Source organism: Sminthopsis crassicaudata, chromosome 2 (genome assembly GCF_048593235.1).
Source record: "Sminthopsis crassicaudata isolate SCR6 chromosome 2, ASM4859323v1, whole genome shotgun sequence".
Lineage (NCBI taxonomy): Eukaryota > Metazoa > Chordata > Mammalia > Dasyuromorphia > Dasyuridae > Sminthopsis > Sminthopsis crassicaudata.
In genome coordinates, this window is record NC_133618.1 from 526,110,952 (window position 1) to 526,125,126 (window position 14,175).

Consider the following 14,175-nt stretch of genomic DNA (forward strand, 5'->3'; position numbering starts at 1 on the left):
TCATTTAATCTGACCCATATCTGATTCCTTTCTTCTGAAGACAATCCATTCAATCCTGTATTGCTTTTATTGCTAGAAAGTCTTAACTCATGTTCAGTCATTTCAATTGTGTCCAACTCTTCATCACTATGTTTAATGTTTTCTTGGCAAAGATACTGAAGTGGTTTGCCATTTCCTTCTCTAGCTCCTTTTACAAATAAGGAAATGGAGGCACACCTTGTTAAGTGATTTGCCCAATGTCATAGATTTAGCAAATGTATGAAATTGGATTATAACACAGATCTTTGTAATTGCAGGCCTGATGTTCTATATGCCTGCCTCGGTATTTTATGATGTCAAGCCTAAATTTAAGTCCTTTTATCTTCTATTCAATGGCACTAATTTTTCTCTTTGCAGATAAGCAAAACAAATATAATTCCACTGGCAATCCTTCTGCTATTCAAAGTTAACTACCAACTCTTCTCTTCTTCAAGCTAAATATTCCTATATAAGGCTGACATCCTCTATAATTTCATGGAAATAACACCAAATGTGACTTCTTAATATATCATGAACCTATAATCTAAGAATTTATTCAAACTGTCATTAATATAGTTATGACTTCAATATTTACTATCTCTTGGAACATTTCTTGTTTATTACTATCATGGCATACCAAAGTAATGCAGTCATTCCTTTTTCATCATAAAACCAATACCTATTGATTTGTAGTTTCATATTTTTCTTATCACACTGCATTGTCCATCTTTAAACTTTAAGATGTAACATAGTTTAACCACTTCAGAATTTATTAAATGTATCTAGGGCCATTCTAATTATGTATACTTCTCAATACCTTAGGCTTCAACTATATCCCCAAAGAACCTTCATCTTTTCTGATTACTGAGTCACACTATTATTTTTTAAAATAATTTGTTCTCACAGAAGTTCCTTCATCTTTTTTGATTATACTGAACATTCTTCTCTGAACCTCCTCTAGCTACTAAGAATATTCTTAGACAATAAGTAAAATGTAATTTTTGATATAAATTATGTTAAACAACACAAAGTGCTTGCAAGTGATTAATATAAAACAGTAATATTTTCCCGAGTTCATAATGGTGAAGATATCCCATCAACTTCAAAAGCCTTTAATTATACAAGATTTAGGAGTATCCTTGATTTAGAGAGAAACCTAGAATTTATTCCTTAGGAACTTGTAGGTCTATTCAATGTTCATTCATTAAATGTTTCTTATAATTTTTTTTCTGAAGTAAAAATAAAACTTGGAATAGGAATAATAATTTCCCTCCTGAAGTTTAAAATGTGAGAGTGCATTAATACAAACAGATAAAATATTTCATAACATGTTATGGATTCGCTGGAGAGTTACAAAACAAACTATTAAGTAAAGTCTGAATGGAAGGTTATTATGCACAAATTGGAGCAGGGGAAACTTCATGGTGGAGGTGTTTTTAAAATTAAATTTAAAGAATAGAAATTTACATGATAAACTTGTTATATATTTAAAAGGAATAGCAAGGTGTATGTAATGATTTACAGTTTCATATGCTATCGCCTTTTTTAATTCTACTTGTGTTACAAAAATGCTTTCTTATTCCATAAATTTAAAAAAAATAAAAATGTAATTTAAAAAAGGATAGGAGTTCCATCAGTAAAAGGAGGAAACAACATGAACAAAATTATGGGATGAGGAAGAAAAGAGAAGACATCATTAGGACTAAAGAATGCATAAAATTAAATGAGGCTGTAAAGGTAGCATGGAATCAGGTTATAGAGGACCTTAAATCCCAGGAGAAAGTGTTTGAAATTTACTTGATAAAGAGTGGGGAGTTACTGAAGATTTTTGAAAAGAGTAGTGACATTACCAGAATATTAGAAGTAGTGAGTTTTGGTATGAAGGGAACATAAAGAATGTCTTAGAGCAAAGAGAGAATATAAGTAAATACAATTACTTTTTAAAAAGGTATTAAATAATCAAATAGATGATAATGAATGTGGTAATAGTAGAAATAGAGAAGATGGATGTAACATATTTTACATAAGTAGAATCCACAGGGCTTTCTGTTTTGATAGAAGAATTAAGGGAGAGGACAAGTAAAAGAATACAGATAAGATTTTAAACATAGGAAATGGAGAAAATATCAGAGAACTGACAGTCTTTGAAATGAAGAAAAAAAACAGGGGAAGAGGAAAAGGTGATGTTATTTTTGGTTTTGGATGTGTTGAGTTTGAGGTGCCAGTAGGAAAGCCAGATGGAGCTATGACTGTAAAATATTGCCTCTTGCCAGTATCATACACAAACATGATTAATGAAATAGGAATAACCTACTGGATAAAAAAAAAAAAAGGTTGTGATGTTCTTTCCCTCCCCCCTTAGGAAAAGAGGTAAGTATTCTTAAAATACATATGCAATATAGATATGAAATCATGTTTGTTTTGTGTGGAAATAGAGAATAAAATTTCTGTATATAATGAAAATATAATGGAAAATTGTCACCTATCTCAAAAATGCATATAATAAACTTTAAAAAGAAAAAAAAAGCATTGGAACTCAAGTCAAGAGATGGGGGTTCTAGTCTATAGTCTAGGACCTGGTCCTTATTTATTTGCCATGTAACAATAATCGAGTCAGGGTAGCTAGGGGACAGAATAGTTATAGAATGCTAATTCTGGAGCAAGGAAGACTCAACTTCCTTAATTCAAGGTTCCTTAGGTCAATTTCTCACTGTGTAATCCTGAGCCTTGCTTATCACAGATTCCTCCTTTTCTGTGAAATGAGCTGAAGAAGGAAATGGCAAACCATTCCAGTATTTTTGCCAAGAAATACCCAAATGGAGTTTCAAAGGGTCATACAGGAATGAAATAACTGAACAATGACAATGGGCAAGTTGTTTTACCTATAAACTTTTCTTTTCTTATCTCTAAAATTGAGATAATCATCTTCTACTACATTCCTTTTAGGAAAGTTCTTTTTAGATAGTAAAGCCCCAAATACATGTTAATTCTTATCATGATCTGGTCCACTAGTCTTTTGTAGATGACTCTGAGGCTCAGAATTGTAGATATTAAATAGCATTTTTTTATTATTTTGTGAGATAATAATTGATCAGTAAAAATTGTCATCTAATGACTATTTTCCCATGCTATCTCCCAATATATCTGCAGAGTGATGGAAGAGTATAGACTATTCATATAGGAAATCATTTATCAGCTGTTTTCTTGCATGAAGGAATAAAATATATGTCCATTTCTAATCACAAAACTTTTCAGAGCATTGTATTGCATGCTCATAAAAAAATTTGTGCACTGGATCTTAGTTCTGATGCTAATTATTTATGTCAAAAAATCCAGCATGTGGTCAATATATGTCTGGAGCCCATCTAAGAAAATTTACTTACAGAGATACCACAAGGCCAGAAAAATGGAGGAGAGAAAAGAACCCAATGAGATAGACTGAGGTTTCAGTGTTATATAACTATACACTACTTAATCCAAATACCAGAACACTGTACTAAACTTTGTTTCATAGCAAAGCATAATTCACAAAAATGTAAGATAATGAGGGAGATTTGTTTTTTTATAATACATTTATTGGCATAAAAATTCAAACATGAAGGAACCTTTTATAAATCATCTACTTTAATGTAATTGTCTCATTTTACTGATAAAGAAAGCAAGACTCAGAAAGATTAAGTAACTATCTCCAAAAATGATTATCTCCAAAATCAAATGACGTAGGACTAGAACACTTTTTTTGCATTGAATTGTAGTATCCTAAATCTAGTTATATTAATACCTAAATATATTGTTTTCTGAATCTTCATATACCTGTACTTTCATGAAACTGATATTAATATAGTGACTTTGTCATGTTGTACAATAATCAAAAACAGACCAAAGTATGGTTGCTATGGCATATATTTAATGAGTAAAGATTGAGAGATTTACTTATTTATTTTACCACAAGTCAAGCTAAAAACAGAAAAAATAACTAGAACTGTTTTTATCTTCCCATTTTACCCTTTCACTCGATAGCTGAGAAACATGCACATATCACAACTAAAACAAAGAAACCAAAAACCAGGTAAAGGTAAAAGTAAAACTTTTATTATTAGCATGAATAAATATAATCAATTTTTAAAACAATAGTACAGATGCTGCTGGCTAAAATAGATGAGTAGTCTGTGGTTTTGATCATGGTAGAAACAAAAATGATCTAAAAATTCAGTTTGTATAAGGTACCTAAATCTTGAAAATATAACTTGTGATGATGGTTAAATTAACTATGGAGAACTGATAATATTGCCTTTGTTAATTATTTATTATATTGCCAATATTAAACCAATATTTACACTGAGGGTTTCTTACATACTGGTTTAATACTGCTTAAGTCACTTCTCCCTCTGGACCTCAGTTTCTCAAAATCAAACAGTTAATGCTAGGGCGAGACTAGATCTAATATCCCTTGGTAAAGGGCTAAGCTAATTTCCATTTGATAATTTTTTTCTGAATTTAAATCTTTAGTCCCTAACTTTACAATCTGGTATGAATTTTATGACACTTCTAGAGATGCCAGAAATGGATAGATAATTTTAATTCCCTAATGTGTCAAAAATTTTACAAACATTTGGCATCCTTTCAGGTTCTTAAGTTATCTATCATACATATACTAGAAGCACAATACATTCATGTTCCCTGGGATATTGTATAATAATTTTCACTTTTATTTATTATTTTTTAAAGAGTGTAACATTATAATAGTTTGTTCATTTATATATGGATATATTTAGATTTTTTTCTTGGAAATTCTTTCATCTAACATTTATCCCTTCTTTTCCTGATTCTCTTTCAGATAGCAGTTCTGTGGATGAAAAGGTTTCAAATCATTTTTTTTCCCTAAGGGATCTTGTCTATTGTCCATGTTTGTTTGTGATATATTTGACCTGTTTTTTGGTTCCTTTGTTTTAGTTGTGGTATCTGCATGTTTCTCAGCTTTCCATCATTTGGTTGTCCTTTGAGTGTCTCTCCAATATGTTGCATTTATTAAGATGTTAGCCTCTCACAGCTGTGCTTCCTTTATTTCATATCTGCCTATGTAGGGGTCTGCTAAAGTCAAATACAAAATCTGTTTTTATGTCTGACTAATCATGCCCTTCCTGAACAACAATCTTCACTACATAGTTGAAAATTTGTGTCAGAACTAATATTGGGGAAGACAAGCTGTTTGCCTTGGATTCTCCCAATGCTTTTTAAAATCCTAACAGTTATTTGTCCCCAAACTCCAAAACAAATAAACAAAAAAGCCATTTAATCACACAAAAACTGCAGTAGTTTTGACTTGAAGCTGACCCTGCCTAGCATTTGTCATCCTAGGTGTTACATGTATAGTACAGTTGACCTGTGTCCCCAGTACATAGATATTGTACTTGTAAAATGCTAAATACACCTTTTCTGATTCTTCATTTAAGGCTCGAATAGTAAGTGGGAGTGGTCTGGATGCTTCCCAATTCAGTGCGCTCCAAGCATTTGGGTAAGTGTAATTTCACTGCCTTTCTTATCCTTTCTAAGTCTCCAATTGTTTGGAGTATCCCTTGTAGAATTACTAAGACAATGTTTTACATGCAGAGTTGGAAGATTTTAGATTTTCTTGAGAAGTAAACTTAAATGCAGATAGTAAAGTAGTATGACAGAATAATTAGTAAAATTATCCTTTATCTTCTTAGATGCATGTTATATATAACAGAGCTTCATAAATTTTTTTCCACTTGCTACCTACCCCTTTTTGCCAGAGAAAATTTTATGAGACTTCAGGTATGTAAGTATATAATTATATATACAAATCAAACATTTATTGATTAAAAAAATCATAATTTCACAACCCTCAAATTCAGTTGCAACACTTCAGATGGGGTTCCAATTATAGTTTAAGAAGTTTATGTCTAAAGGAAAAGTATGATATATGTGATTTATAGAAGGGAAGCAAGCCATGGAATCATAAAGACAAGTTCAAATTTTCTTTTTGGTTTATACTAGCTTTGTGACCATGGGCAAAGGCACTGAACTCTGTACTCCTAGGAAATTCTATCAAACTAGAAATTCTAGGCCATTTGCCAATTTTTTCCATGCAAATGGTGATCATAAGGAAAGTTTTCTACAGGAATGAAATCAGACATTTGATTTAACTCCCAACAAATATTGAGAGACTGATAGGGTGTTATGTTGGATATATTTTGTTCCATGTCCTACCTCTACTCCTAGTTCTGTGATCACCTCTCATTAATGTTTCTGAGCCTCAGACAACTTTGTAATTCTTATCTATTAAGTTTTACAATGTCCAATATTTAAAAGGGCCTGACAAATGCTTTTTGATTCATTCAGTATATAAGTTAAAACTTTTTAATCCTTTCTTTGTATATAAGGTATTGTGCTAACTCTATTAGAGATATAAATCCACTTTGGTAGATGGAGTTGTCCCATCTTTGCCTTCACAGATCCATTACTAAATAATCATTGTCATTCAGGAAAACACAGAATGAGAAGGGGAGACTTGGTTTATTCCAAAGTTCAATATTTGCATGTAAGATTCTAAATAGCATTGATTATTTCAAGCCTTCTGCTATTTACAAAATACATTTTATGTTCAAGTGTTAAAGAACTAGTGGGCTTGTTCAATTATTTATTGATGTGGAGTCTTACTGCAACATCTCTTCTTGACCCATGGATACTAATTAAAATGTTGCAAAAATAATGTCAAGTGTGACCAGGTGGCTCTGGGGGAAGGTGGCCCTTTTGGAAGTGCTGCATTTGTACTCCATGCTACTTCTATTCTAAAGTGGAAAGAATTGGCAGTCTCTGTTTGGGATTGTGCTTCCAACTCCCCAAAAAAAAAAAAATGATGATTTCAGAAAGTCCTTTGATCCAATGGCCATTTCAGCTAAACCCTGAGGTTATATACTAGTTCTAGACTTCAGAATATGAAATAAACTCTCTTAAGATCAAGTTGAAAAGATCTTTTTGTTTTATTCATCAGCGGATTAACAAAAAGTCAGGCACCATTTCCCAAAGTGATTCTAATAAAAACAGATGTGTCATACATATATTGCCCCGGGCAGGGTAATGTTCTTGAAAGAGTAGTGAACCAGGAGTTTAGCTAAGATCTCAGTTGTGCCTCTAACTACTATAGAACTCAGAGAAGCAGGGGTGTCAAATGACTTCTTCAGTTTCCTCTCTTGTGAAATATGTAAAATACAAACTTGCCCTGTTTACTCTCATTACATGGGAGGGATATAAGGAGGAAAGGAGTGAGCATTTAATTGCTTGCTAACAGCTTGACAAATATGATCTAATTTGACTTTCATACTAACCCTAGTAAGTAGAAGCTATTATTATCCCCAACTTATAGTAGAGGAAACTGAGACAGACTGAGATTAAATAACTTCTCCATGGCAATACACCTATTAAATGTAGGAAACTTGTACTCTATATTTTTCTAGTTTTATGTCTCTGGTTATGTCAAGCATTATGCGCTTTTTTGGTGGTATTTACAATTTACATCCACTATACATCTCTCCATTGCTCTTTTGGTGACATACAACTATTATTCTTCAGATACTGGGGTTTTATGACTTATTTATATAATATTGCCAGAAAAATATTAATGTTAAAAATTGAAATTTGGTTTCTCTTAGGTGTCAAAATTTGTGAAACAAATCTACTTTCCCTTAGCCACTTCTCTCTTTTGCTGCACCCCATGTTTCTTTTCTTTCATACCATTTAAAAGTTCTCCTTCCCTTTTCATTACTCATTTGAAAATTAACTTTCAAGACTGACAAAGAATCCATTACTAAAGTCATATAATAGAGCTGTCTTGGTTCTTTAACTGAAGTATAGGATTTGGAAACAAAAGAGTTGTATTTGAATCTTCAATTTCCTCATCTATAAACTGAGCAGATTGGACTAAATGATATCTAATATTCTTTCTAATTGTAGACCTTGTGACTGAATTAGTTTTCTCCTCAGGAAATTGATATTTTGGCTGTGTTTAGTGTGCTTACTTGAATTTTGGTACCTCAGAAACAAAGATCCATATTTTTGTTGCTGATATTTTTCTAGTGATATTATATGGCAGAGAATCAAAGAATCCTAATCTCTCAAGAAATAGAGTTGTACATCACCCAAAGAGCAACGTTAAAAAATATGGTAGGTGGAAATGGGCTGCAGCATATTTCCAATGAAGCATTGCTGGTGAAAAGCAATGGGCATATACGTTCATCAAAGACATATACAATTAAAAATGGAGGAAAGTCAGTTATGTTGCAAAAGCAAGGGGCAACAGCTCACATAATCCATTGGTACCTATTTAATCTTAAGAAATCTACAAAAAGTACTTAGTATATTAAACGAATATTCTGTAGAAGAAAAGGGAAGACATGAACATGAGCAACACATGATAAAACATGGATCAGTTGAGATTTTTGTTGTTAGAAATGAGTGTCCTTATCTATAAAGTTCTGGATGTGTTGAATTTGGTGTTGTGTATGTATATATGTGGGGTAAGAGGGAGAACTTTCACTGTCAGCTGTTATATTAAAAAGGAACTCATGCTTATATGTATTTAGAAAGTTTTTTCTTGTCCTAGGCATTTGTGGTCAGTGCCCCATGGGGGAGGTTGTGCTCATCTTCTCTGAACTATATTAAGGTTGTTGGTAGAAGATTTCCCTATTTTTAATTCTGCTCTCAAAATAGTAGCCTTTGACTATACTAGAATTTAATTATAGAATGAATTAAATAAAATAAAAAATTGAAACTCAAGAGATATCAAGAGATGATAAAAGACTATATCCAATAGTAGTAAAAGAACTGGTCAATAAGATTGTTGAGCTACTGTCCCTGATACTGAAAAATTAAAAAAAAAAAAAAAAAAAGATCAGACAAAGTACTACCCAATTGGAAAGAAGGAAAAAAATGCTTTGGTTTTCAAAGGGAAAGGTGGGAGGAACAAAGCCAGCATTTGTTTAGTGTTTACAATGTGCTGGGCATTGAGCTAAGCTCTGGGATACAAATATAAGTAAAAAGAAAAACAATTCCTGCCCTCAAGGAGCTTAGGAGTTGATGTGTATGACAGACAATATTTAAAAAAAAAAAACTAAAATAAAATTGGAGTCCTAAGGTATCTGGTTCAGGAATGATTTTTAAGTTCAAAAAAAAGTCAGCAACAGCCCAGGGAAGAGAATGAAGAAATCCCAGCCTTGATGTTTCCATAAAACAAAAGTTCCAGGAAGAACCTAACAATGGGAAAAGGGGAAAGATGCTCCAAACTATAGGCATGTAAATTTGGCATGTGTTTTTGGAAAAATTCTAGTGAATATCATAAAAGGAGCCACAAACCCTAAGACCTCCATGAATTTTCCAAGAACAAGTCACTAATCTTATTTTTGACAGGGTTATTTGATGAGGACTATGCCACAGGCAAAGTATGCTGTGATTTCAAAAAAGTTTTTGACAGCTTTTACTGATATCCTTATTGATAAAGTGCTACTATGCTAACCAGATATTATGATAATCAAGGTATTTCAAAACTAATTTAGACAGGACTCACATAATAATAGACCAAAGTTGGCTTGTAGTAAGTATCTCTGTACTCAGTTTTTTATGTTCTGTTCAACATTTTATTTTTTATTATTAAATCTTTTTATTTTCAAAACATATACATGGATAATTTTTCAATATTGATCCTTGCATAGCCTTGTGTTCCAAATTTTCCCCTTCTTCTTCCCACCCCTCCGTTAAATGGCAAGTACTTCAATATATGTTATTCATATTAAAATATATGTTAAATCCAATATATGTAAACATTTTGTATAATTATCTTGCTGCACAAGAAAGATCAGATCAAAAAGGAAAGAAAATGAATAAGAAAATGAAATGCAAACAACAAAAAGAGTGAGAATGTTATGTTATGATCTACACTCACTTCCTGCTGATATTGAACATGTTCAGCATTTTGTCATTCACTTGTGAAGATATTTATGTCTTTTTTTTTTTAATTTGCAAAAATCCAGGGAGAATAGATATTTACTTGAATTAAATAAAATTATGCAAGTTCTCTCTTGTTATGTGACAATATAATGACCATATGGCATAAAGCTAAGTGTGTATTTGATGGGGAAAGAAGTTATAATCTTTCTTCTTGAATGTAACATTTAAAATTTCTTGCCATCTTTATAAGCAATCTTTTTAAGCATATAAAGTTTTGTAAAGTATCAAGAATAAAGGTAAAATGTAGGAAAGACATTACATCAAAAGGATCAAAAAGATACTAAAATCTATCACCGTGACTAATACAACTATTTACTCCTAGGAAAACCTGAAGAACCATGACATATAAAGTATTGAATTTAGAGTCAGAAAGACATGGATTCAGATCCATCTCTGATACTAATTATAGTGACATGTGTGCAACTCAGTTAACTTCATTGTTTCTCATTTTCTGAATCTGTAAAACAGGGCTAGTCATATTTGTAGTACTTATTTCATGCATTTTGGGGGAGGCTCACCTGACATATGTATTTTCTTTAAAGACCACAAATTACACAATTAACATTAAAATGTATTAAATGAAATGGTGTTATTAGAACCCCTAGATCCATGTGCATAATGTTTGAAGTAATGAGATCAACATGATTGAGTAACATTATAGTTGGTTTCCCTGAAATTATAAATTCAGAGATTGAATTCACAGATTATGCATTAATGATATTATGGTAAAGTAGCATCTGTCAGGGCTATATTTGTTGTTATGTAAATGTAGCCATGATCAAGTTGTCTCCTTATTGAGGTTTAAGTTGGCTTTAGCCTTGCTTCTAATTTACTTTGCTTCTCCAAATCAGCCAATCTCTGGCAGTAATGTTCATGCAACCATGAGTATAATTAGGTCTGAAACGCAAGGCAAAGAGCCATGGATTATATAGTACTGTTTAACACTGGGAAGTCTTTTGAACAATGGGGATTTCTGCAATATTAATGAACCCTAACATCTGATTATGAATATTGATTTTAAGGTAACAAGACTTTAAGGTTTTATTTTAAACTATCCATTGGGGGAGGTTTGGACATCCAGCTTTTGTGAATGAATAGGGGAAAACTAATATTTCAGAATTAATTCTTCTAGATATAAAATTAATTCTACAGTCATGGAGTTTGACCCACCTTAGGGAAATGTAGAAGACTTCATTACTATTGAAATGTTACCATTTCCCTTTTGTGCATTCCCTTTTTGTGAGTGGGATGTACTCACTCTCTTTGATTATAGCATTTACTCACTGGTTCCCACCAGAATGCCTGACTGCAGCAATATTAACCACTAGACTATAAACTCACTGTTTTGAGACTTATGGCTAGTTTTATGGGGAAAATGTAACTCCTGTACCTATAAAGTATTTTCCATTTTCTTTAGATGACACTGAACAGAAATTCATTTATTTGGAGAAGACATCTTCTTCTAACAATTTAGTAGGCTTTTAGAGACATTGGTTGCTACTACTTTTGAATGATAGTCTTATATTTCCTTTTGCAATTTCTAGAAATATTTTATTTTCTGATTTGTGGCTTTTTGTAATGGTCTTATTTTGCTGATCACATACCCAAAGTTTTAATTGTGTTTATCATCATTTCCTTAGAATGATAGAAGCTAGACTTCATGAAAGTCCTGTTTCCATGGTGTAGTGTTCACCCTTACTTTTTCAAGGGCAATGCCATAAACATAGACAGTTTCTACTGTTTTGGAAAGGCATTAAGTAGAGGTTCAACCATAGACTTTATCTACTTTCCAAAAAACAAATATTTAATAGAACTATCCAAATAGAACTATTTGAAGTCAGAAAGACATGGATTCAGATCCACCTCTGATACTACTTATAGTGGCATGTGGGCACTCAATTAAAATCATTATTTCTCATTTTCTGAATCTGTAAAACAGGGCTAGTCATATCTATAGTACTTTTTTCATGTGTTTTGGGGGAGGCTCACCTGAGATATGTATTGGTCTTTGAAGACCAAGAATAAATACAAAAACAGATAGTGAATAGAAGCTTAGGACCAAAAAACTTCCTATTTGTGAGTAATTCTTTGGACATGTCAAACAGTCCAATTTACTGCAACACCAAAAACACTATACAAACTTGATCCACAGCTGCAGAAATGATGCTAGAGTAGTAGAAAAAGTAGTCTCAGAAGGAACAAAGAATTATGATTTTTAGGTGGTCTATAAACATTTAATTAATGTTTGGTTTTTTAAATGCAAAATCTTTGTACCAAAAAGCATTGAATTATCAGGCTACTAAAATAACTGCATTATCAATTTTTTCATTTTTCTCCCTTTAACTGAAACAATAAGGTAAAAGAAAATTATAGTTAAATGGAAGAGTGGCTGATAATTTCCTCTTGAAGAGGCAAATAAAGGACTAAGTTCCACTGAGTGGCTCAAAGGCAATAAGAAGCATCACTTCATGGAACATTTGGTTATCTCACCTTGAAGTGGGACTATTTACTCTCTATGTTAGTTCCTATATTTGGCAGCATAATAACTGATTATGTGGTAATCCAACAATTATACTGGAGAGAACAAACAAAAAAACCCCACATACAAATCTTTTACATACAAAGCAAATTTATTAAAGCATTTATGTTTCAGTCTGTTCCAATATTATGGGATACAAAAATATAAATTCAGATTAGAAAGGGTAAGGCCAATAAGTTTTCATCTTTTTTACATGAAGAGTTCTCTCTTTGATTTGTATTATAAGTGCTCTCGTCTTTTTAGGGATTTCAGGATGATGATTGGTAGAGAGCAAGTGCCCTCTATTTTTTATGCTTCCAAATCAATGTTTTGGGATATTTGGACAGAATAATTGGTTGAAAAGATTTAAAAAATGAAGCAAAATGTTTTCCTATTTACTCAAGGTTACATAATTAGGAGTGTGTGGAAGAGTTAATCTTTGACATTCTCCTGCTATGAAGTCATTTAGTTCATTTGGACACTTACTTTTGAAGTAATCATTATGTAAATAGGGTATGTGTGGGAAGGGTTACCTAATCTAGGGCTGAATGTATAGATTATTAGTACTATGTGTAGAACTTGAGATTTTTTCACAAAGAAGACAATCTTATTCTTAAGAAATCTATAGGATGCAGGCTTAAATCTTCTTTGGAAGTCCTTCTTTTGAACTGCTTGGCCAGTACTAAGAAAATAGCTTTGTGATAATGGGCTTCCAAGTAAGAGTCAAAGACTTTATGGAGTGCTTATGGTATTTCCTCTTATACCTAGAAAGAAAGAATAAACTATATATACTATTGCCTATAGCATGTCAACTGATGTAAAGCTGCTATTACAATGAAAAGGACAACAAGGCTTAAAAATAACTTCAACTAACACTAGATCTCCTTTCAAAAAAAAAAAGACATCAGCCAAGACCACTCTAGTTTAGAATAAAATTCCATTTGTAAAATCTTATGGAGGGGACATGTGGAAGATTATAAACAATATTGATTCATAAAACAGCAAAAATTAGTAGAAGGAAAACAACTTTGGAAAAAAATTGCTGAGGGGCTCATTTAAGTCAGATTTTTCATAGAGTATTTAAATATAATATTAGATGGAGGACAACATATGAAAAAGGGAAAATATTTGTCAACATTTCCATAACTATTTTCTTCATCAGTGACAAAAAGGCCATCTGGACTTAAACTCTACCATCATAGTCACTGTTGTGAAGAGCAAATGGTATTTAAAAATAAGAAGAACAGCTGGACTAGATATGAACAGTGAATGGGAATTATAGAAGCAAAAACATTTTTCTGAGAGAGGTAAAGGATGATTCTCTAACAAGGAAAATTCTAAACAAATGGACAAAACCAGTCATTGCTATTGAGAAAAGACAATCAGAGAGCATCAGTATTTCTAGATTGATATGCCTACTTTCTCATTTTGACAAAATCTTCATGACACAATCTAAAAACATATTCAGAAGCACTTTAACAAAAATTTGACAAAAGAATAGGCAAACTTTCACAAATGACTTTTTACAACAGACTTATCTTGAGAGAAGTATAGCAGACTGGAAGGTGTAGAAAATAGGAAATTCAAAATGTTTTGAGCATTTTTTAAAATAATTT

The 14,175-nt window shown here is 32.0% G+C and overlaps 1 protein-coding gene across 2 annotated transcripts in view; it reads left to right on the forward strand.

Moving 5' to 3' along the window:
• Positions 1-14,175, forward strand: part of UNC13C (unc-13 homolog C) — a 744,253-nt gene that overhangs the window by 196,559 nt on the left and 533,519 nt on the right. The window contains exons 3-4 of one of the 2 annotated variants that reach the window (XM_074294550.1): positions 4,856-4,878; positions 5,472-5,533. In XM_074294550.1, the coding sequence (XP_074150651.1) occupies positions 4,856-4,878; positions 5,472-5,533 (85 nt within the window). The remainder of the gene's footprint in view (positions 1-4,855; positions 4,879-5,471; positions 5,534-14,175) is intronic. The other variant, XM_074294552.1, reaches the window with a different exon arrangement.